General features: G+C 43.3%; 1 protein-coding gene across 9 annotated transcripts in view; it reads left to right on the top strand.

The window, feature by feature from the left end:
• The window catches only part of LOC146805130 (P2Y purinoceptor 8-like), a 290,559-nt gene extending 265,628 nt beyond the window's left edge, over positions 1-24,931 (top strand). For all 9 annotated transcript variants that reach the window (XM_085622273.1, XM_085622275.1, XM_085622271.1 and 6 more), the window contains one exon: positions 21,895-24,931. In XM_085622273.1, the coding sequence (XP_085478399.1) occupies positions 21,958-23,040 (1,083 nt within the window). In that variant the 5' untranslated portion in view covers positions 21,895-21,957 and the 3' untranslated portion in view covers positions 23,041-24,931. The remainder of the gene's footprint in view (positions 1-21,894) is intronic.
• The last annotated feature ends 1,299 nt before the right edge of the window (positions 24,932-26,230 follow it).

The following is a 26,230-nucleotide window of genomic DNA, read 5'->3' as shown; positions in this document are numbered from 1 at the left end:
TTATGAGTGAGTATAAGTGAGATAAAGAATGAAGGCAAGTGAGTGAGAATGAATAATAAGGAGTGTAAGGGCGTGTAAGAGAGTGCAAGTGTGATGTTTGGGTCATTTGTCATGCCTTCCTGGATGAAATCAGGGTCAAGGGTCATAAGATGTCACTTCCTGCGATTTCTACATTTCTATATGTCAATCCCGCCTATCTTGTAGGGTGAGCATTTTATGATTTCATATTCTGTTAACAATGTGACATATTTTTTTTGTCTGAATTCTGATTTCATAAGACGGATATCTTGATAATTTTGCATTTTTCATTAAATTATTTAGAGAGTTATTTTCATTATTTAATTTAGTGAGGTATTTATTATTCTCAAACAATCTTTTTTTTCTAAACTGCATAATGTGCATGTTGGCATTTTGGCCTTTAGTTGGTAGAGGTTTGCACTCTGTCCAAGTAGGGACCACAATCCTAGTAGGGGTAAGCTAGATACACACTTTGAATTATCCTGTGCTCATCATCTAGTGACTTGGCACAGAGCAGGCAGGCAGGCTTAACTTAAGAGGCAATGTGTAAAATATGTGTGCAACACACACAGTATTACAATAAAAACACCACAAAAAGTCTCCACACAGGTTTAGAAAAACAGGGAATATTTATCTCAGTAAAACAAGACTAAAACGATATAAATCCAATATGTACAAGTCGAGATATGAATTTATAAAGATTGAATCCCAAAACACTGCTTAGAAGTCAATAGTGCTAAAAGGATACTTGAGGTCATGCTGGACCAGGGTAAATCCAAAGTCCAGACCGACCGCGATGGAGGGCAGAATGACTACACGACCTTTGCAGGGTCTGCTTAAGAAACACCTTAGATTGAGCAAAGCATCACTGTCGAGAGCCCTATGTAGCAGTTCTGATTCATGCAGTCAGGTCGAGGCATCCAAGCCGTGACTCACCCTATTCTTAAGGCAGCATTAACCTACTTAACGTGGCTTAAAGCCACATTAAGTGGCTTAATGCTGCCTTGAGAATTGGGCCCTTTTCACGCTAAACTTAGCGTGAAAGGGGGCATGCAGTGGGTGTTGCGGGGGGTACCACCGCAACATCCATTGAGTTTGACGCTACTGCCTATTATCAAGTGCAGCGATAATAGGTGGCAGTGCCAAACTTAAGACCTAGAAAAATCAGGTCTTAAGGTGGCTAAACGAGGAAAATACCTTTATTTCTCCTCGCTTTTGCTTTTTCCAAGTATGCTGCATGTAGCAGCACACATGGAAAAAGCAAACTGGCTTTTTTAGTTTGTTAATGTACAGGAAGGGACACCTTTGTTTGCATTAATAAACGTCCCTGCTCGCAGACACCCTTGCGCTCTGGTGCAAGGGTGCCGGTTTTGGCAATAAATCGGGAGATTTATCGCCATTGATGTGGGAAACGCCAGTCTGCACCACATTCTTGTGAATAGGGTGCAGACTGGCGTTTCCGAAGTGGTGGTGAGAGGCGTTAAGCCAAGGAGGCTAACGCCTCTCACCGCCACTTCATTGTGGATATCCCCCTCAGATGGCAGAGCCCAGTAGCATTTGCAGAATTGCAAGAAGTCTTTTGTGTCCCTGAGACTTCAGAAAACAGGATTCAAGCCCTTATTGTCACTCTGGGTTCAAGTGAGATAGGTCCAGGCCTTGTCCTCAGCAGGGCAGAGACCAGTAGGCACAGCTCAGCACAGCAGTGAAGCAAGTCCTTGGAACAGTCAGTCAAGCAGAGTGGCAATCCTTGTAGCACAGCAATCCTTACTTCTGGCAGAGTTCTTCAAAGGTTCAGTAGTGTACTGTCTTGGTCGGATCAGAGCCCCAGTACTTATACTCAAATGCACCTTTGACATGGGGTGCCTTCAGAGCAGCTCCTTGCAGTACACAGGTCCCCTTTCCTCCCAGCCTTTTTGCAAGGTTGTCTGTGGGAGGATAAACAACCCTTTGTGTGAGGACAGGACACAGCCCATTCTGATGTGTCAGCTCCCTCTTAGACTGCAGATGGATGCAGATGAGCCCTTAGTCACAACCACCCTTCCTGGGTTTGTGCCTGTCTAGAGGGAATGCACAAAGTGTAGTGGTCACCCCTCCCTCCCCCTCCCAGACATGTATTGGAGACAGGCTACAGGCACACAGAGCTAAGTTTCTAATCAGAAATGACAGCTTTAAAGCATTTTAAGGAATTCACAATGCTAGCCTACGAGAGGAGTAGGGCTCACAGTAGTCACAAACAAATTTAGCTGTTTGTAACTACAAGGACATCTAAAACTTAAAAGCATATGTCTTGCCTTTTAGTTACACAGAACCATGCCCATTGGGCTAACTAGGGCCTACCACAGGGGTGACAGGTGTGCTATAAAAGGGGAATTTAAAGCTTGGCAAGTGGTTTTAAATGTTAAGTCGAAGTGGCAGTAAACTGCACACACAGGCCTTGCAATGGCAGGCCTGAGACAGGTGAAAGGCTATTTGTGTGGGTGGCACAATCAGTGCTGCGGGTCCACTAGTAACATCTAGATTACAGGCCCTGGGTATATGGTATATCACTTACAAGGGACTAACAGGTAAACTAAATATGCTAATTGGGTATACACCAATGTCACCATATTTAGGGGAGAAGCACAGGCGCTTCATCACTGGTTAGCAGTGGTAAAGTGCTCAGAGCCCTAAGGCCAACAAAAAGATACAGCAAAAAGTGGAGGTAAGCAGGCAACATTTTGCGGTTTTACGACCCTATGGATGACAGGTCTAACAGTGCACGTACTGGAGTTTGATAGCATTAACAACCCTTCTTCTCACTAAAGGAGACATGAAAAAACAATTTCAGAAAGGTGTTAAAAATCTGTATAAGTATATGACTTGAACAGGAAGTAAAGAGGAGCCAAAGGGTGCACACCAATCTTGCAACCGATTCTGTCTATTCATACTTTCAAGGCGCGAACTTAAGGCAAGGGACACTAGTGACATCAACCACGGCCAAATGTGCGCCAGGTTGCTGGGCCGCAACTTGAAACAATATCCTCTTCATCTTTTGCCCAATAGCTTAACTATTAGATCCGGCCTCTTACTATGACAATCCTCGACACTGCACCCTGCTACCATTAGTGCGAATTCAACTACTTGCCTTGAGGCCACTCAAAGCAAGATGGGTGTCAGGATATTTTGTTTATGTGAAACTAGATTGTGTCAAACTGGCTCTTGCAACATTTTGCTGTCTACATATGATACACATTTTTTATGAAAAGAATCATCACTGAGCGGGGACCCTCTTCTGTTGAGCATAAGCTCCTTACCGGAAAGCTACACACCTACTGTTATTATCCTGACATGGGTGGTTTGTTTCTCGGTTACATCTTTCTAAGAGCAGACCCCCAATGGTGTCAGTGATTACAAATCAATTTGTATGAAAGACCTGCTTTTCTTCCAAAAGGGATTGATGATTTTTGCGTCAGTTTCACAAATACTTTTGTGACCCTGAAAAGTGAAATAATAAGGCGGAAACGAGTCACACACCGTGGTATGGGGTTGTATTGCAAGGGTAGGGCAGCATAGTGTAGCCAACCCATGCGTGAAAAATTCAAACTCATGTGACCGCTAAGAAAGGAACCCTTGGACAAACCATCAAATGGCCATTAGCAAATCACAAAGAGCATTATTAAAAAAAACTGCATACATTTTCTCAACCAATTAAAAATTAGATTTATTTTGCATTAGCCCAAACTGGGTGCAAAGAAGTAGTCACATGCCCCTGGGAAAGCATATAGTCTGGCCTTGGCAAGCTGGTGCGATGGTGACTTTTTTTTATTGTAAACATATGCCATAGGAGAGAAAAAAAGAAGAGCAAAAGAAATGTGGTGGCAATATGCTTGCAATAAAAATGTTACAAAATAACCACTGTGTATAATTTTAATGCAAATATAAGGGCTCATCATGGCAGGCAGTGTCCCTACAAACAGTATAGAAACCCTTTAATGCTTATCACAGGAAGATATGAATCCTATACTTGCAAATAAATGGTACTATTGACTTTGAATTAATGCAACCTTAAGATGTTGGGCTACACCTAGAATATGCATTCAGCCTACCAGGTTAACAGAGGCTAAGGCCTGCCCTCCCCTGGCAGAAGACCTCATGGCATGTTAAGAGATTCCCACTGGGCATAAGTGCAATTTATTTACCTTCAGCAAAGCTGGTATGACTCCATTCAAGATACTGAAGCTTAGCCTAGTGAGAGCTATGTTTGATGTGTCCGCTTGCCCTGGATTTCAATTTTCCTTTTGTTTTTCAATAACAAACTTCCAAATTGGGTATTTGTTACTAGAAACATAAAACTTAATGACACTGATAGAGTTTCCTCCTGGTACATGCAGCTCATTCATTTTGCTTCTTGTTCGAGGATATCAGGCTATTCCAGGTGGTCGAGAAGCAGGGTGGGGTGGGGCGGGATGAGGGGGATGTCGACAGAGGACGGAATAGGGCGAACTAAATAAATAAATAACTCCTATTCCGTCATCTGTCGACAACCCCCCCTGCAGCGCCCCGCCACGTCCCACCGTGCTTACCTGCACTGGCTGCTGCTGCTAGATAGGGTGGATGTTCGGACATACGTCAACTAAAGGCCCTGCGGTGGTAAGGCTGCTGGTGAAAGGTTTCCGCTGGTGGAAATATATCACTTCAACTATCTCTAAATGAAGCTGGTGAAAAACAAGTTTGGTGGATGAGGCTTGCGCCAAACTCTAAATGGCCTCCCTAGTTTAAACGCACAAACTGGCTAAAAACTGAAATGCACTTTATCACGTGCACAAATGCGATCACAGTGCTTGAGAGACCATGCCTGAAGTTCCGTTGTGAGTAAAAGGGAAATGTGAACGACACTTGAACAGTCAAATGGATGAAGAAGGCTGACACAAATTCCCTACATATATAAATATGTATGTATTTTTTATTTGTAGTTTTTTATTACTTGAGGCTGGTGTGACAGACCTTACAAGGCATGCCAGTATCATCCCAAAAAGCTGGACTCCAATTGATTCAGATTCATATGATTGTATTGGCTGAAGAAAATCAGAGCAGGGAGAATAGGAGGGGATACATTTTCAGCAATAGGCCTAACTCTTAGAACAGGTACAGGAAGAAAGGTACTACTGTGGCCATAATTAATGTCATCCACTATACTGTTCCAGTATTATGTTGTGACACATAGAGCAGCCAGGCACCACCCACATACATGTAGATGTAGATGGCATCACATTGCCTAACAAGGCCGGACTGAGATAGAAAATACGCACGGACAGTGAAAATAAAAGTGGCCCCATTAGTGAATAAGATAGCTAAAAAAGGGTTGCATATTTGTGATTGGGGCAGTTTTGAACTTGACAAGCTGTAAAAGTGTTTTGCATGTGTTGGAAGACTGGATGAATTTGAGCTTTCTGCAGACAATGTTTGTTTTAATATGAGGGAAATCAACAGTAAAACCTGCCCCAGCAGACCATAAAACAAGCCCACGGCCCACACACTGACTTTTCAGGCCAGCGCCTCTGGCACTGCCTGACTGCCCGGTAGGCCCCTGCGACCCCGTTGCCTATATTTTTAGATCTATCAGTGCACAGTAGTTGTAGACGGTGGCATTTCCCAGAGAGCTATCTTTTACTCACCTCATTAACACTGAAACCCACGCTTCATTACTTCCCTAATAAACCCTCCTGCAGAGATAGAGGAGGAAATGGCAGTAGTTGAGAAAGGTGCACAGAAAGGATAGAATAGGAAGTTCATGGAGGGCAGTGGATGAGCATGGTTGAAAATGCAGAAGCAGTGATGCCAGAGGGATGGGAGAAAGAGTTCAATGTAAGAAAAGATCCTAAGCAGGAAAGATGTGGTTGAAACACACGAATAATGAGGAGTGGGGGTGAAAAAATTAAAAGAAGAATTAAAAACAGTAACACAGCAGACCAATTAGGTACACAGGAATGTAAAATACTGATGTAGGAGTCAGTGATGGGCAGTGAATGAGAGGTTCCACCCTTAAAAGACACTAAACGAGTAATGACCATTTGCAAATAAAGGAATGAGTGCAGAAAGAAGTCTGTCATTCTGTATTAAGAGCGAGTTGAATGACTGTACCTCCATAGTGAGACATACAACGCCAGCATGATCATTGCCTAGAAGAATTTGTAAGTGAATTGGGTTTTACTCACTGCAAGCTCTCACGGCTATGCTGCTTCGTCTACACCATGGGTACTCACAAACCTTCTCTCGGGGGCCACATTTACAGTGTGGTTTGTGGCCGAGGGCCGCACCGGTGGGGCCGGGGTCAGTGGGGGAGGGGGCGGGGCTAGAGCAACAAAAAAAAACTATGACCATGAGGTTGAACACAGGCCCCTGCGGCGGATGCCTTCGTCCACTGAACCACCAGACCTGGCATACACACACATCTCTCTCTATATATTTCCCTATATCTCTCTCTCTGTCTCCCTCTGTCTCCCTCTGTCTCCTTCACTCTGTCTCCCTCTCTCTCTCTGTCTCCCTTCCTCTCTCTCTCTCCCACCCTCTCTGTCTCTCCCTCCCTCCCTCTCCCTCTGTCTCCCTCACTCTGTCTCCCTCTCTCTGTCTCCCTCCCTCTGTCTCCCTCTTTCTGTCTCTGTCTGTCTCCCTCTGTCTGTCTCCCTCCCTCTGTCTCCCTCCCTCTGTCTTCCTCCCTCTGTCTGTCACCTTCCTCCCTCTGTCTGTTTCCCTATGTCTGTCGCCATCCTTCCTCTGTCTGTTTCCCTATGTCTGTCGCCATCCTCCCTCTGTCTCTCTCCCTCTGTCTGCCTCCCTCTCTCTCTCTCTCTCTCTGTCTCCCTCCCTCTATCTCACTGTCTCCCTCCCTCTCTCTCTCTGTCTCCCTCTCTGTCTCCCCCCTTTCTCTCCCTCTGTCTCCCTCTGTCTGTCTCTGTCGGTCTCCCTCTGTATGTTTTCCTCCCTCTGTCTCCCTCTATCTGTCTCCCTCCCTCTATCGGTCGCCGTCCTCCCTATGTCTGTCTCCCTCCCTCTGTCTCCCTCTGTCTGTCTCCCTCCCTTTGTCTGTCTCACTCCCTCTGTCTGTCTCCCTCCCTCTGTCTGCCTCCCTCTGTCTCCCTGTGCCTGTCTCCCTCTCTCTGTCTTCCTCTGTTTCCCTCTCTCTCTCTCCCTCCCTCTGTCTTCCTCTCTCTCTCTCTGTCTTTCTCTCTCTGTCTCCCTCTTTCTCTGTCGCCCTCCCTCTCGCTGTCTCCCTCTCGCTGTCTCCCTCTCACTGTCTCCCTCTCGCTGTCTGCCTCTTGCTGTCTCCCTCTCTCTGTCTCCCTCCCTCCCTCTGTCTCCCTCCCTCTCTCTCTGTCTCCCTCTGTCACCCTCCCTCTGTCTGTCTCCGTCTGTCTGTCTCCCTGTTCCTCTCTCTGTCTCCCTCCCACTCTCTCACTGTCTCCCTCCCTCTCTCTCTCTATCTCCCTCTGTCTCCCCCCTCTCTCTCCCTCTGTCTCCTTCTGTGTGTCTCTGTCGGTCTCCCTCTGTCTGTTTCCATCCCTCTGTCTCCCTCTATCGGTCTCCCTCCCTCTGTTGGTCGCCGTCCTCCCTCTGTCTGTCTCCCTCCCTCTGTCTGTCTCCCTCCCTCTGTCTGTCTCCCTCTGTGTCCCTCTGCCTGTCTCCCTCTCTCTGTCTCCCTCTGTTTCCCTCTCTCTGTCTCCCTCCCTCTGTCTTCCTCTCTCTCTCTCCCTCTCTCTGTCTCCCTCCCTCTCGCTGTCTCCCTCTCATTGTCTCCCTCTCTCTGTCTCCCTCTCTCTGTCTCCCTCCCTCTGTCTGTCTCTGTCTCCCTCCCTCTGTCTCCCTCCCTCTGTTCCCCCCCTGACTCCCTCCATCTGCCTCCCTCCCTCTGTCTCCCTCCCTATCTCTCTGTCTCCCTCTGTCTCCCTCTCTCTCTGTCTCCCTCCCTCTGTCACCCTCTGTCTCCCTCCCTCCTTCTCCCTCCCTCTCCCTCTCTCTCCCTCCATCTCCCTCTCCGTCTCCCTCTCCATCTCTCTGCCTCTCTGTCTCTGTCCGTCCCTGTCTCTGTCTGTCCCTGTCTCCCTCTCCGTCTCTCTGTCTCTGCCTCTATCTATCTGCCCCTGTCCCTGCCTCTATCTGTCTCTGTCTGTCCCTGTCTCTGTCTGTCTCTATCTCTATCTGTCTCTGCCTCTATCTCTCCCTGCCTCTATCTGTCCCTGCCTCTATCGGTCCCTGCCTCTATCTCTGTCTCTCTCTCTGTCTCTGTCTCTCTCTCTCTCTGTCTCTGCCTCTATCTGCCTCTGTCTCTGCCTTTGTCAGTATGTCCCTGTCTCTGCCTCTATCTACCTCTGCCTCTATCTGGCTCTGTCTCTATCTGTCAGTCTGTCCCTGTCTCTGTCTGTCTTTGTCTTTCTCTGTCTCTATCTCTATCTGTCTCTGTCTTGCCTTTAAATAACTTTTCAACAAATGGTGCTCTTTCATGCAAAGTATACAAGTGTTCCTTCAAGCTCCAAAACACATATGGGCTGATGGGCAATATCCTGCATAGAGGTCATTTCATCAGAAGCAAAAATAGTGCCTTTAAGTAGCATTTATTATTATATCAACAACTATGCTTTCAATTGTGTTCTGAATTGCTGTCCTCTGTCACCCTCAGTCACCTCACCCCGCGTGTGTGTCAGCCCAGGCTGAGACAGCTTCCCGGGCACACACACAGCCGCACCGAGTACTTCACAGGTCTTTAAAAGACCATTCACTTGTTAATGAGGCTTTGTTGTATTTCACCTCTTCTTAGCACTCCTGCATCTCCACTCAGTCAGAGTGGAGATGCAGGGGCGCTAAGAAGAGGTGAAATACAACAAAGCCTCATTAACAAGAGAATGGTCTTTAAAAGAATCTCCCGGCCCCCATAGAGTAGAGTCCGCGCAGCTGCAACCAGCAGTGTTTGACACTCTTTAAAAAAAAAAAACACAGGCAGGATGTCTGCAAGGTCCGCGGGCCGCCAAGGAAGGCTTGCGGGCCGTACTATGAGTACCCATGGTCTACACTGAAGAAAGCAAGATGGCAGCCTGCCTTGTAGGACCTCTAAATTTGGTGGGCTGGTCGCCACCAGGGCCACAGAGACCACTGCCTCCACTGACCTGGTAGATGACTGGCCGTATTGTGGATCAGGCCTTTAGTCATTTTGTATAGAAACCTCAGAGTGGGAACTAGAGGCTGAGCGAATCCTAACAAGGGGTCTTGTTGTCAGATCTTCTCATTGGTTGTCCAATGCTGGCATTAAGAGCCAAGAGCAGCATCACATTAACTCTGAAAAGGAGCTGAGCTGTTGCTGAATGCGTCTGACCCTGGTGATAATGATGTGTTGTCTTTGTTTTGGCAATGGCCCCTGGTCCCCTTTTACCTTTGAAAGCAGGATTTTTTCTAGTCCCAGAATCTATGTCACTAAGATTTAGACTCCACGCTTAGAATATGCAGTGAGGTTTTCCCCACAATTATGTTTAGTTCTGGAGAAGTTATGTGGAGTAGACAAAAAGGAATCATTTTCTAGAATTTCTTGTGCCTCGACCACTGAATGTTACCAATATCCCTGTTGCTGCATTCATAAGGACTCTCTAGCCTAGACAAATGGTTAGTGCACACCAATTACTGTATATAAGAATCTGCTGTAAACCCATGTAGTTCTGAAACTAAAGCAATTGATGGTTGGCGCAAGCTGTGCTGCTGTTCAAAACTAGCCCTGCACTTAGAGCTTCCGTGATATATGAGGGCCCAGAAAGGGTTTTCTGTAAATGATCTATGCAGCGGCGGCTCCTCGTGAGAGTGCTGAGGGGTGGTGGGGGCGGGGCGGGGGAGGGGCAGGGTGGGGATAGTAAACTCCGGCTTATGGCCAAACGAAGTTAAGTAAATAAATAAATTATTACAATGAATTACATTGCGCGCGCTGCATCGCCGATTGGCATTGCAGTGCGTGGAATGTTATTTGTTTTATTTATTTATTTACTTAACTCCGTTCGGCAATAAGCCGGAATTTACTACCCCCCACCCTGCCCCTCCCCTGCCACACCGCCCACAGCACTTCCCCAGAAGGAGCCGCCACTGGATCTATGGCCAGATTAGGCCCTTTATTACAAAAGTAGTTGTGTAAAACACAGAGTGACACCCAAATACTGGTCAGTTGGCACACTGTGTGAAACATAGGGGCATATTATCAAGACAGGCGATAAAATTATCACCGCTTTAGTGGCAGAAAACTGCAGCTAAAACGGCGATAAAGGGCTTGATAATATGCTCTGTGGAATTCCAATTGAAGCCCATGTTAGATGTCCTTCACATCTAACATGGGCTTCAATTGGAATTCCATAGAGCATATTATCAAGCCCATTATTGCCGTTTTAGCTGCAGTTTTCTGCCGCTAAAGCGGCGATAATTTTATCGCCTGTCTTGATAATATGCCCATAGTATTTTAATTTTCTTTTTTTAGGCCACGCCCTTCATTACATAGAGCACGCCTCTCTTGAAAGGTTCCTAGTTATGCTTCTTTGGCCTGCCCCTTAAGATAACCGCTGACGTTTTCACCCACTTAAATCCCTGAGCTGAGGGCGTGGAGAATCGAGGTTTGGTCACAGATGTAGAGGGGTTCCTTGACCACCTCCAGATGCTAGCTGCGGAAGCTCCTACTGAGACACAGAGAGACATACAGTGCATCATTTCACTTCTACTGAGACAACAGTGGTGCCACCGTTTGCCACATAATTTCGGCTCCCTTCAATTGGTCACCCTATGAAGAGTCAAAATCACAGGGTGTCAAGGAAGACAAGCTAGAAACCACTGCAGTGAGTGGCTTTTCAGCTTGTCTATGTTGACAGCCTCAGCGATCCTTTGCTTTTTCCTTTCTTGAGGGTGTGGGGGATTGGTGGGTGCAGAGTGCCTCTTAGGTAGCTCTTCGTACGAGGGCCCGTAGAAGGGACTGTGCAGTCTTTTCTGTAATACCAAAGTATACGGCCGCTTTACCACCTTCATAAATGTTAACTCGCTTCTAATGACTGAAAAATAATTGCGGAATACTCTGATATTGTTCATGGTTCAGGAACCGAAAGTGAAAACAATCTAATCAACAGAGACTTTAGCCATCATTCACCAAATATGTATTGTATTCCAAGCCAACCGATTTCATGTTACAGCTCAACTTTATAACAACTACTGTTTTTCTCAAACGTTTTGTACAAACAATATGAGACCTGCGAGGAATTCCATATAAGTGCAAAAAGAACAATTGATGGATGGAATGCCACCAATGTCAAACACTCACCACACTCACAGATTTTAGGCCTAAATCCATCGTTTGTTTGCTCATCATGCCTAACCATATTAGACCCAGCCAAATGCAAATCAATCTTGAGCCTGCGCCCCATGGGAATAGTCCAGTCTGAACTCCCGGTCAGGTCCTCCCTGGACTGGAAACAAGCATCCCAGGACCTGGGTAGCACCACTCATCAGGCAGGATAGCTTGAATTCAGTGGCAAAGCGAGCACAGGACCCATGTAGGGGCATCCTCATCCCACTTGGGGTGACAAATGCAATAGAATAATTGGTGGACGTAATGCAGAACAATGTCCAACACTCACCCTCAGTCAGAGATCTGAGCCTAATCCCATCATTTTTTTTGCTCACCACGCCAAACCTAGTCCAACTTTATTTTGTACCCCATGCCACCCCAGTTTGGAACCAGCAATATGCAAATCAGTCTTGATTCTGTTCCCCATGGGAACAATCCAGCCCGAACTGCCAGCCCAGGTCCTCCCTGGACTGGAAACAAGCATTCCAGGACCGGTTTCGGGGGAAACCAAGGTATATCCAGCGGATGAGTCCAAAACAAGGGAGAAACCAGTTCTGTGTTGCTTGAGTTCTTGTTAAAGGATGGCCTGGCATGGCAGTTTGCGTTGGACTGTTCCCATTGGAGTAGGATCAAGACTGATATGTGTATAGCTGCATCTATGATGGACTAGGATGCGGCCTGACTAATTACCAGTGGCTGAGATTAATTCAAGCATTCCATCTATGAACTTTTGTATACATTCATTTGTCACCCGAAGTGGGACGTGACTGCCTAGATGTGGGCCCTGTGCTCACTGTGTCACTGGAAACAAGCTATATCGGGCTGATGAGCCCATAACAAGGGTGAAACTGGTCCTGGAATGCTCGTGTCCTGGTTCGGGGAGGGCCTGGCTTGGCAGTTTGGGCTGGACTGTTCCCCTTGGAGCAGGGTCAAGACTGATTTGCATATAGCTGGGTCCAAACTGAGGTGGCATGGTGTGCAAAATAACGATGGATTGGGATGCACCCCGGGTAATTACCAGTGGCTGAGAATAATTCAAGCATTCCATCCATCACCTATTGTATTCTTTCATATGTCACCCTAAGTGGGAAAGTTATGCCCAGACATGGGTCCCGTGCACACTGCGTCACTGGAAACAAGCTATATCTGGCTGATGTGCCCATAACAAGAATGAAACAAGTCCTGAATTGCTCATGTTCCAGTTCAGGGAGGGACTTGCTAAGCAGTTTGGGCTGGCCTATTCCCATTGGAGCAGGGTCAAGACTGATTTTCATATAGCTGGGTCCAAACTGAGGTGGCATGGTGTGCGATATAACAATGGACTAGGATGTGGCCCAGAGTAATTACCAGTGGCTGAGATTAATTCAAGCATTTCATCCATCACCCTTTGTATACTTTCATAGCATCCTTTTTTGCATGATTATCCATTTGCCTTATTTGCCACATTATGTGCAGATTTTTTTTTAAAAATGGTTTCTAGTTCAAACGGTTCAAAGGTTACTAAAAACGCAGCAATACGTGTTTTTTTGGAGGGGAAGGCACTTTGCACAGATTGACAGGTCATCTTTCTGTTGCTTATTACTATAACTGGGTGTTAAACACGTACTAATGAGTTTCAATCAATATCCAGTTAATAAGTATAAAAATTACAAATGTGCAGCATTACGCCTCATAATTTGCCTTTTCATGTAGCATAATTTCCTCAACCCTGCCACATAAATTGTCCCTTTCCTGCTGCATAATTTCACTGGCCCTGCATATAAGATACCCATTACTTGTTAATTTCATAAGGTGCATTCATTCGATTTATACAAACAATAAAATTAAAGAGAACCCATTAGTATATAGTAAATTACAATTTATATTAGTTCCCACAATTTCCTATTTAAAATACACAGTTGCCCTTTTTTCTACAGAAAACGCTTGCTTTTCCTTGGTCAAAGTTAATTTGTCAATTGAATGTTAGGACCAAATTCATCATGTGAAACGTTGTCAATTTGGCCACTAGATGGCAGAATAGCATTATTTTAATGCACGGACAACTTAGGGATTTTTCGTCCCCCATGTTTTACTTTGTTCTTTATTAAATAATTGGCACACATTTCTACCATGTATTACATGAGCAAAGGTTTTATTTAGTCAAGAGTCAGGCCATGTTCTTAATATCATAATCTCAATATCTACCAGAATTCGGTTTAGCACAATGATTTTACGCGTTTCCCAGTCAATGTATGACTATTTCATTGATTCTTTGGTGCAACTATAATGATATCAATTGGACTGAACTGCAAGAGTGTGCCTTTCCCCCACTTTAACTGTCCCCACGTGTTCTGAAATTATCATTTTTCACCTAATATTGCAACACAAGTCTGTCTTGCATTTAATGGTATATACTACGGGCCTCATTTACAAGAAAGTGTCGCAGCGCGGCACCACAAGCCCTTTGGCTGCACCACGCTACAGCACTTTCAAAGCACAGAGATGCGACATATTTACAATAATATGTAACGTCCCTGTGCTTTCCCCTGCGCTGGCGCACAATTTGCTGCCATGCGCCACAGGCACCCATGGTGCAAGGATGCCTGCGTCAAGGGCAGGACTGTGTATGTGCAGGAAGTTGTTCCTTCCTGCACATAAACAATCTGAAATGGCGTTTGTCAGCTTCTATGTGTGCTGCATAAGCACACATAGAAGTTACAAAACGTCATTTTTTTAATGATTGTTAATGTGCAGGAAGGGACACCTTCAGGCACATAAATAATGACTAAAGGTGATTTCCTCATTCTATGTGTGCTGCAGAATGCAGCGCGCATAGGAAGAGGAAAAAAAACTGGATTCATTTCTCCTCGTTGCACCTGCCTACGCCTCCCCTGGGGAGACGTAGCATTCAGACGCATTTCCACGTTTACAATTTCTCGTAAATCTGGAAATGTGTCAGGTTTCATGGGTGCTGCATGGGAACACCCACAGCAACACCCATAGAATGGCCCTTTCACACAAAGGGCTGTATGTAAAGGGGCCGTATTGACAAGGAGAGGAAAAGCCATGCAGGGTATTTTTCGTGTCCTTGTAAATATGGGGCAAGAAAATGCGCCGCCGGTGCGTCACAAATAGTAACGCTCAGGCTGCGCAAGGGGCTTGTAAATAAGCCCCTGTACGTCCTGTAACTCGCATTAAATTTGCGGAGCGTGGGATACCATACGATATTCATCGCACGCAGATGCAGTAAATGCTGATTGTCATGGGTCAGTGTACGAGAAACATTGTGCCTGATAAATACTGAGAGCGATATTTACGACAAGCGATAAATATTGCATGCTGAAATGAAAACCCAACTAGATAACCGAACGCCAGTGGGAAACTAGCACCCTAAATACCCCAAGCCAAAAGCAGATGACAAAAGATTCCAAAAGTGTAAGAAATAAAGTATGAGCTGGAAATAAAAAACAATACACTTCAGAACAACACAAAAGTGCACACGAACACAGTGCCTGTACTGTAGGAGAAGCAATAGAAAATGACTAACAAACGACAAAAAACTATATACGGATACATTGACAAAAAAGCCTTACACAGGTCCGGGAGTCATAGGTTGACTGGAGAAGATCACACACTTCAATTCTGTAGTATACCACCAGGGACATGCACTGCTTGGCCACAACATCCTGCAGAACCACATCCCTGTGCTGCCACAGCAAGCTAGGCTGCATGATACTGACAACGAGGCCACCCAGCCCCAAACACAATGAGCACAGCAACACAGAATGAGAGTCAGGCATGACAGATTAAGGCTGGAGCAGCTAAATCTCAGTCGTAACAATATAAATGCTCTTTATGGCTGCCACTCTTAGGGCCTCAAGAGGGGGCACCCTGAAGTCCAATTTCTCAAACAATCATTCAATCAGTCAGTAGATTTGTAGAGCGCTACTGGTCACCCCTGAGGATCCCCTTTTCTATTCCCCCTCCCCTCCACTCCTGAAAATGCCAGTAACAGAGTCTCTTCTGGCACATAAACAAAAGCGGTGCTTAATTTGTGAAATTTGTGCCAGTGCCCAAAGTTGCTGGCGAATGTCAGGACTGCTGAATACCAAGGCTGCCTAAACTTGATTCTACCTCATGTCTATTTATTCCGCCACCATACACTCCCTGCTCCTTTATTCACTCTTGCGGGTTCTTGTTCATCCCTGCTTTCCTCCTTTGGCACTATTTTTCTGTATTTCTCTTCCTTCTCCATTCTTACGTTTTATTTTTCTCTGGGAGAGAGTCTGACAAGGACAAGTAAGTGCCGGTCCTCAAAACGAATGCTGGTCGATCCCACCTGCAAGTACCACCTCAAATTAAGCACTGGGCAAACATAGGAGAAGAATGTGTTGGTCCTCGTGATCTTGTGATACCCTCTCGCTTCCTACTGCTTGGACTGGTCACCAGCAGGCCAGCCGGCCCTGTTGAAGGATGGGCTGGGGCGGAGGAAATAGGCAGTGGAGAGGTCATAGCGTAGCACTTCTGCTGGAAAAGGAAAAGAAAACAGAGCTAGAATTAGAAGAAAGAAGGGGAGATTTGTAGGAAAAGACAAACATGCGAAGAGAGGGACAAATAGTTTAAATAATACAGTGACATAATTAGCAGGCGAATAAAAAGAAAAGAAAGTGTAGGTGATGTAGAAAGAAAGGGAGATGAGCAATGGAGTGTGAGAGGACAGCATGAATGTCATTTGGAGGTTGCCAGGGTTACTAGATAGCACTCAGCACTCATGTTCACAAACTATTTACCATTGCTGTTCAGAGTGTATTTACAAGTTTTGAAAGCAACCTCATACAGCGTGGGACAAGTGGACTTTGAATTCACTGAAATTGAAATCGAAACAATCTCTGTAAGCAATAGAGAGCTGGCATACTGGACTAATCAGATCAACCCATTACAATGTATGGTAAAATCATAAAAGGGTACAGCACATCCAACAACAGTAAATCTAAAAATCGACAGCTCCATACATAGCAGCAACAACACATAGTAAAACCTCAGATAAATTACATCAAGCAAAATTGATCTAAACAGTTTTAAAAAAACTGTTAAAAATAAATGGAGCTAAAATGACCCTAACTAAATCCCTGCATTGCAGATTTATTGGGTAGTCACCTTTCATTTTCAAATACAAATGTTATGAATACATTAAAGTAAACAGGAAACATTCTCTGTATAGAAGGTAAAATGCCAACATCACTTTAACTTGCAAAGTATACTCCATTACATGAACTTCACAATAACTGTCTTGTCTTTAATGATTTGTATTTGCTCAATGTTTGTATATTTTCAGATTTTGCACATTCAAAAACAAAATTTAAGTTAAAGCATTTGTCAGATATTTTTCCTCTCAACCACCCATCTTAATTTAGCATGGAAAATAACATTGCAAAGAAACAAACCATGAAGTCACCTAGACACTTTATCTGTAATTATTTCTATTTTCTTGTTCGTTATAACCCTCATGGAAACTGCTTTTATCATCATTTATGATGAATTATCCTGCGGATCTACACGTTCCACACAAAATAAGATCATCTACACCTTTGATTGAGGTGGATTTATTCTTGGAATTGGAGTAGGAAAAAATAAAGTAGAAAATGACTTGAGGAAATGAGTGAAAGCAAAGGGTAAAATACAGAAGTATTAAAGCATTAAAGTAATATAGAAGTTGTCTGTAAAACAAGTCTGTTAAGTGTACTTGCTTCTTCCTGACCCCCCAATGAGAGAGGGATATAGGCACTACCAGAGAAGCTTTCTTGACCTTCTAGTACTCGTCTGCTATGGTGGGAAACAGACAAAGCTGAGGCCAATTGACCACTTATAACAAAATATTTCTCCTGCCTGCCATGTGAAACGACCTCTCTGTGAGTGGGGAGAGAACAGGAACTTGTGAATAAAAGAAGCTAGTGCGGCTGCCTACATACAAATCTTGGGAACCAGATGGAACCATCTATGGGGTGGAACTGAAATAGGGTTGTAGGGAGTCTTCAAACCTTTCAATGGTGCCTACCAATCTTTTCCTGTAAGTTTAGGGACAATTTCGTAAGCAAGAAACAGCGTTACAAAGCTTTTCTAAAAGTGGACACTTATGGACTCACTCAGAACTTTGCTTATTGGGATTGGGCTCCTGTCCTGTAAAACTTGTAGTTTGCCCACCCCATTTAGCGGGGGTGGTGTTGCGTCACGTTTCGGGTGGCAGGGTCTCTGCTGGCTCTGCAGTCGGAAACCTTTGGACGGTGGTCCACCACCACGGGGCTGTTGCCCTGTGCACCGGTTGAAAACTCCCATTGTGCCAGGGCAGTTAGTTCTTCAGAAATATAAATGTCACCTGAAAGAGGCCAAAACCACGTGGCACCTACTCTTTAAAACTATTTTTCATCTCTGCAACTGCTGCACCGTTGGATGCACAGAAATTAATAGGTTGTGTGGTCCTCTGCCAGAGAAGCGGAAGCCAAGGCCCCTGCTGAAAACTCCTGAGAAGCAATTCATGCCTAGAGCAGGGGCGGCTCCTCCGCTAAGGCGGTGGAGAGTCGCCCCACTGCTTTTCAGCAATGTAAGGAAAAATAAAATGAGAATAACTGAAAGTTATTCTCATTTTATTATTTCCTGTCTGCCAGGCAGTGCGTGCGGGGCTGCTCTGCTGACAGAGCAGAGGGAGGAGTGGTTTTCACTCCCTAAGTGCGCATGAATGTTTGACCAACCATCTCAGGCCGGCCAAACATTCATGCACACTTTCCCTGTTCTCCACCCAGGCTGCATTATAGTCTGCATGCAGAACATGCCCATGCCCCCATTCCCTGGCTGAGCGCTGAACCTCGACGCTCAGACCAATCACAAGCTGCATTACAGCATTGGGATTGGCCTCATTGAAGCCTCAGCCTGGTTGCTTCCTGTTGTTCATGCCGGCACAATGAGGAGGACCCAGCGAGGAAGGCATGGCGAGGAGGTAAGTTAAATCAAATTTTTTAAATACCTCCCCCCTCCCGCCTCGCCACCTGGCCACCCCCGGTTTGTGCCGGACACTTCTGGCTTAGAGGACAGGGAAGAGGTGTCGAGCCATCCTGAAAACGACTGTCTTGCAGCTGTATCTTAGCATTTTTCCCACTATGAACAAAAGTTCAGGTCTACAGTCAGACCACTCAACTGATGTAGCCCACCTTCTTCAAGCTCTTCTTGCTACAACTTTCATGCTTCTCCCGCTGATAATGTATGACTTCAAGAACTTCACGGGCAGCATGGATGATTGGAGTAAAACATTACAATGATTATCAAAAACATATACTCAAAATTCAAAAGGCAGATAGGGATAATATGAGTACTTGCCGCGACTCCCTGAGCCTTACAAGGTTTACTTTCCACCTTCCACACTAGTCCAGTGTTTCCCAAACTGTGATGCGAGCCGAATTTTGGTAAGCCGGGAAAGTCTGAGCAATAAATAAAGATGTCTTTAAATTCTGTGTTTATGTTGTCACATTTGCGATGCTTCAACAACAAAGGTGAAATGTCAGGCTAATTCTTCTGACAAGTTGCTGCTTATTCTTTTAACACCGGATTGGTGTTTACTTCTCTTACTCTGAGTGCAAAGTGAGAGGAGTTTTCTAAGTGAATTATGTGACAGTCTCAGGATGCCATTTTTTGCAACTCACAAGAAAATGTAAATACCTGTAAATTAACGTTGTGCATTCAGCAGTTAGGAAATCAAAATGAAGTACACTTTTTTGTAATACTGAAGTGTGCTGGAAATAGACATTTTAATAGGATCAAAATGATATTCAAAGAACCATTACCAAATGTTATCATTTGAGTGCTTTATGCAATAAAGTTGTATCAGTAAAACTGTATGTCTGTGCAAAGTTACTGCCCACTTCAATAAAAATGGGCAGTCTGTAAATGGCAGTGCACTACCACACAAATGCTTGAGTTACATTCAAAAACACCCCTCCTTATATCTATTGAAGGTAGGTGGGTCACAATCGTTTATCGTTCTAAAAAGTGGGTCATGGTTCTAACACGTTTGGGAACCACTGGACTAGTCCAAGTTGCTTTTGGAACAACTTCTTTTGTTGTCATGAGTTTTTTGGGCAACAGTCTCCTTTCATGTATCACCTTCTCTGAGGACATGAAACAATATTTCCTCATGCTATGTAGCTCCCCCATTCTATGGATTTATTTCTCCTTGTGATCCTTGAACCCAAGACAAACAATTAGACTCTTTAAATGTAGGTAAAGGTATGTTCACTCAATGTCACCATTTATGACATCAAAGATATTTCTATTTCAGCCTCAGTACCACAAAGCCACTGGCTTACATTTGTCTACAGAAAGCTTGGACCATGACTTGAGCCACCAACTTTTACACTGCCAGGGTCCTGGTCTTCCACATCAAGTAGACTAACATTGGATTTTTGTTTTTTCATTGCTTTTAATGGAACAGTTATGCTTTTCTTTAACTACTGTTCCTAGCATGCAACATGCATAATTTTTGTGTTATTCTACTCATTCTTTGCCGTCCTTTCATCATACTTCATTTACAAATGCCACACTATTCGGTCCTTGTTTATGAGGCCCCTTGAGGCACCAGACCATGGCTTTTTTACATTCTGGTGGCGCAATGTGCCCTGGCATATTTACAAGGCCACGTAAAGCCACTTTACATGGCATTTCATAGCCTTGTAAATATGTGCCACTTTCACGCAGAACACTGCATGATAGGGGCATTTTGTTGCTGTTGCTGTGGGTGTTCCCATGCAACACCCATGGAATCTGAAGCAATTCCCAGATTTATGAGAAATCGTAAACCTGGGAATGCGTCAGAATCTAATGCCATCCCCAGTGGTGGTGTTAGGGACGCACAACGAGGAGAAATGTTTTCATATCTCCTGTTTGTTTTCCTTTTTCTATGTGTGCTGCATTCAGAAGCACACATAGAAAGAGGAAATCGCATGAATTGATTGATTTGGGGCAGGAAGGTATGCCTTCCTGCACAAAACCAATCAGCCCTGAAATGCAGGCACACTTGCACCATGGTGCATGCATGCCTGCATTGTGGCGTGGCAGCCCATTGTCCAGTCAATGAACCTAACTCTATATGTCATATTCACTACCAGATAAAATGGCTACAGTTCTCCCACAGGGCACATGAAGGATTTGTATACTGGCAAAACAGCCCACCCCATTTGTTTGCTTCATTTTTGATGATATCTATAGGACTGCAAAATACTTGGACACCCTCAGAAAATAGTGCCTAGGACCAGCACAGAATATAATCCATGCATCTTCCATTTAAATAATAGGTGAGGACATAAATATCAAACACTTTAAGAAGTGGAATACATGCACTGATGTGGTAAAAAAACAACATTTTATTACACAGTCTATGAATGAACTTTGAGCAGTAACACTTTCGCAGACTTGTTAACTTGGAGACAGTAAAAGCTTTATGAATTATACTTGTTAATAAAAAACCAATTACTAGCAAAAAAGTCATATAAGTATCATTAAGGATCTAAATTTGGCAACTGAAGACAGGTACAGCAGTTCACATTGTTGGAATTCACAAACAGCACTATTCAAAGTAATGCTCATCTAAAGCCAAGTTGACTGCCTTATTTCCACAGCATATCCATTCATTTTGCTGATCACTACAAGATTATTAGGAGGGCTGAGTCACTATTTTTATGAGGTAGTCTGAGGTTGGTGAAACACATAGGTCAATTTTGGGTAAAATCTACAGATTGAATATTTTTGGCACCCTTTAACATAGCATCGTACTGAAGTGAACGGTACTATGTTATGTTGTTATGTTATAGGAATTTCCAAAGCTCTGTATTGCTATCTGCACAGTATATGCCCCAAATGTTTGATCCAGGTTACACAGCAATGTATCCACTCTTGGCCAATGAAATAAAGCTCACTGCCTCATATTGGCAAATTTGAAAAGTTGTCTGAAACTGCTTTAAAGTAATCAAAAATCTGGACTGATACATTAAAATTTGTGTTAAAAGGGCTGATCTGTGTGTGCTTTGCTTTGTATAGTTTACTAAAAAATATGAAATTTCTATTAATGTCTTAACGCATTTTCTTTGTTGATAATAATATGAACAGTTTATTCTAAATACTAAATTGTCTATTGGCACTTAATTTATCAGTACCGTTTTTCTTTGCTTAGTGGCACTTTTTATTACCCATAAAAGCATGTACGGCTGAGTGAGCCCTATCATGCTTCAAACCCCTCATCTACAGGTTTCCCTGTCTGCTGTAGAAGGAGTTGATCTATCCGAGCTACTATGTCTACAATGTTCAAAATTTTGGGTTTCTTGAAGTCAGAGAATATTTTGATGCAACTAAAACACTGCATAATTTGAGTTTGTTGGAAGTTTAAAATTCGCTAAAGCATTGGTGCAAAAATGAAAAACATGTTTGTGTGGCTGTCAATCCTTACATTCAAGACATACTAAGTATCAATATGTAGAAATTTGTTTTCTGAAGATCATATTTTCTCCTTTGTTTTTGCCTAGATTAAAACTGAAATATTTCTAATTGGGTAAAAAAGACGTCTTGACTCCGTAACATTTTGAACCATGATGAATTCGAATGGATCATCACTCAAGGTCCTGGACAATGAAACAATGGAAATGCTTCAAAACAGCCATATTACCACCATTTTGCCTCTGGTATACACCCTGGTGGTTATCATTAGCATCCCAGGCAATACTTTTTCCCTCTGGCTGCTATGTTTCCACACTAAACCAAAGACCCCTTCGGTCATCTTCCTGATCAACCTCAGCATCACGGACCTTACAGTGGCTTCTGTGCTACCCTTCCAGATTGCATATCATTTCCAAAAAAACAACTGGATATTTGGAAAAAACCTCTGTAATCTGGTAACTGTCTTGTTCTACACCAATATGTATTCGTCCATCCTCACCATGACTTGCATCAGCATAGAACGCTGCATCGGTGTGGTCTATCCCATGTATGCAACCAAGTGGAGCAAAAAAAGGTATGCCATTGCCACCTGCTTGGGAATATGGGCAGTGCTGCTAATTGTACTGTATCCAATGGAAAGCACCGATCTTACATACGAAGTGAAAAGTTTAGGCATCATCACCTGCTTTGATGTTCTGAAGTGGGACATGCTGCCAAATGTCCCATCTTGGGCTGCATTCCTCATTACATTGTTTGTTTTCCTGTTCTTCATTCCGTTCATTGTGACAGTGGTTTGCTACATCTGTATAATCCGAAAGCTGATCCAGACCTCAAACAGGTACGGCAATGGACAAAAGAGAAGATCGATTAAATTGGCTATCGTAGTCCTCTTGGTGTTCGTCTTATGCTTTGCTCCAAATAACTTCATCCTTCTCCTTCACATGATTTGTCGATTGTTCTACAATAAGAGCTATTACCACATCTACAAACTGACCCTCACCATCAGTTGCCTCAGTAGCTGCCTGGATCCATTTATTTACTATTTTGCTTCCAAAGAGTTCCAAAAAAGATTTAGACAAGTGCTGGGGCGAAAAACATCCGTTGAAGGAACAGAGGTCAGAAGTGGTAGTTTCTTCTCTAGGTCAAGCCGGTCACTGACTGGTTCAAGTGGGAACGGCGACGGAATACCATCAAGGAGCAAATCCCTTTTAAAAAGGCAAGAAAGTGTGTTTTAACTTCAGTGGTCTACCAAAATAAGGGCATTTGATATTTGAATATTCAAAGACAGAAAAATAAGCAGGGCTCAGCATTAAAATATCATGTCAGCGACAACTTTGTGGATGAACGTCAAGAGCATCAGTACAATAAATTGCTGCAGCAGACATCATCCTATCTTTATGTGAGAGAGTAGGTGGGAGACATCAAGTATTTCTTATGATCTGAGTTAGAAGTCTGTTCGAATAGACAGGTTCCCCAGTTTGTACCTTCCATTGCTCAGTGGGTTTATGTTTACTCTCAAAGCAAAAGAAAAAACTGAGTTATTCTTACTTCTGCTAATTACTTGGCCCACATTCCAGTTCATCATTTTTTTGCCCACTTCTTCACTCCAGAGACTCGACTTATGCAAATCAAACTTCCACCTGCACCAGAAGAAACAGTCAGCTCGAACTGCTAGGTCTGCTACCCTCTTGACAGAACACAAGCAATTGTTTGCATTCTTCATGTGTCAAACACCCTGACCTGACAAAGAACTTCTGAATGTACTACTGAAGCATTCAGGGTGCACACTTTGATGAAAACTAATCTTAAGAATGTTGGGTACCCGCGGGTAAGACGTATTTTAGGGGCCCCTGAACGAAACAAATTCGAATTTTATCACCTTTTTCCTGCTCATTCAAGCATGCATGATGACATACAATGCTAAATGATGTATTGAACTTTATCAGGGTCACACAAACTGTTGAAAAATGCCTTGCACAGGTCCCCAGCCACAGAGAGGTAAAGGTGAGCAGAGAGGGAGAAAGGTTTAGGTAGAGAAGTACACTATGCAGAGGTCAAATAGAGTAAAAGTGTACTTTCCAATGGGGCCGTTTGGATGGTAAAGACCATGTGAAATTGCCCACTTTGCCTATGATATAAACGTTTGTTTTGCTGTAGCTTCCTATGAATTTTATCCATTAAGATTCATTGTAAATAAATACACTATTTATGCATACTGCCCGCTTCTGTTCGAACCCCATAGTGGTATGGATTCTGCTGCTTGTCCCAATTCGTATGTAATTACCTTGAATGCTGCACACCTGTAATATAGCATGTAAATCCACAATACATGCAGAACACACATTTTGGGATATAGACTAGACTTTTTGAAGGAACCTTCTTTCTCAACTTACAGTGGGCGACAAGCTAACCCAAATATTCTTTGCAGGTTCTACCATGGTTTCATCATTAATTAGTAAATGTGCTTTCCTTAGAGACCCAATATTCAATCAGACAATATTTAGTTGCCTCTGTTTAAAAAAATGCTTGTGAATATGCAAACCAGACTTCCCAATAAATCATGCATTTCAGTAAACTACGCCAAACTCAGAATATCAACCCCTGGGCAAACAGGTATGCCTAGGGGTCGAAAAACCTTAGCACACCCTTAATATGTGCCTAATTTATAAATGTTAACTAGACCCTTAACAGTCTCACATAAAACTGGTATCGAATTATATGTGATCTAACTGTGGTACCCACATTATTGATGCTCATCTCTTGTAAGTGGGCTTGTTTCAACCATTCTTCATAGCAAGGTACATATGCACTCTTTCATTTACTTGATATTCCCACCTTTCCTCTGACAGAGAGGTGACTTTCAATCCCTTCCAGTGGATTATAGCATTGGTAATGTTCAGAAGCCCCTGCAGAGCACCAAGAGTAGGTTCCCTCATTTCAGATATGGTGTCCCTCACATTGTCAAACCTGTACAGTTCCACAGTATGTGAACAATTTCACAACTTCGTTGGAGGCATTGTGGTTCAGTTAAATAAGTAATAAATCTAGGTGTATTATTTTGGTCTTTTCTGTTTAAGTTTTTGTAAATATCAAAATGACAATACCTAAATAAAGCCTTGTAAATGCTATGTTTTATACTTCTTTGCATGAGTCATGCCTCAATGTCATTACACATATATTTTTAATCTCAAATCCATGTTCACCTTACCTTGCTGCCATCTTGGTTGTATTGGTAGCCAATGTAGGGAGTACTCTAGCCAGTTAGATTTCACAAGCAGACAGCAGAGTCCATGGTGGTAAGTAACTGGCACTTCAATGATTATTTATTTGCCTTTTCCGTCTTCTGCAAATACTGCCTACTTTTGTGTGCTTTTGTACATATTTGACCTTGTGGACTTCAATTAGGCATATCCAGGAATGCATGTGCAACATAATATCAAGGTCAAAAATATTGTGTTGCAAAATTATTGCAAACACAAAGATAGTGGAACATTTATCAACAATACATAAATAAGTCTAAATATTTAACTTTATAATAACTTTAAAAATTAATAAAAAATTAAGACCGATTAATAAAAAGTATTTTGAAAAAATATAATAAAATAAAACATAATTATAAATGTAAAATGATATATATATATATGTATATATATATATATATCTATATATATATTTATATTACCTACTGGCGGTTGCCAGTAGGTAGTTATAGTTAGGACCTATTATCCATAGGAAATCTGCAACATTCTATTTAGAATAACTTTGTCGCCGGTTGACGAATCTTCGTGAAATTTTCAAAACTCGTGGCCCTCTCCGGTCCGCTCCTATCCTGAAATTCTCAGGGTGATTCATCAAGCGGGGGCCGAGAAAAAAGGGGGGTCCCAAAACGTGTTTTCCCCATGCAATTTTCCATAGGGACCCTTAGTTGCAGCTACAGCCCAAACTGCTGAACGGAATTACACCAAATTTGGCAGAAAGGTAGACCTTGGTTCAGAGTCGTGCCTGTTGCTTAAATGGTGTAAATCCGTTCAGTAGTTCCTGAGAAAATCAAAAGTAAAATCACATATATATCTGGGTGGAGCCTAACCACACATCTCATCGTGAGATCTGATTGGCTGTCAGCACTTCAACCAAGAAGTGTTGGCAGCCATCTTAGGACCAATATACATGATAGCACCTCATTAAAAAGCATTGCAGTTAACATAAGATTTTAAGACTTTAGTTACGTTATAAATCATTTGTTGATGGTACCATAATCATTTTAGGAATTATGGTATGTTCTAAGGTGATTTTACCATGTGAAAAAGCCTTCTGCTGGGATATCACGAATCATGTTTGAGAGAAAACTATTTTCTAATGCTTATCCCACAGAGGTTTGGAAGGTGATCTATAAGCTAAACTGAGAGCATGTTTTCTGTAAATTCA

Source organism: Triturus cristatus, chromosome 8, assembly GCF_964204655.1.
Source record: "Triturus cristatus chromosome 8, aTriCri1.1, whole genome shotgun sequence".
Taxonomy (NCBI): Eukaryota; Metazoa; Chordata; class Amphibia; order Caudata; family Salamandridae; genus Triturus; species Triturus cristatus.
Note: the sequence above shows the minus strand (reverse complement) of the source record. Positions and strands in the feature narration are given on the sequence as shown.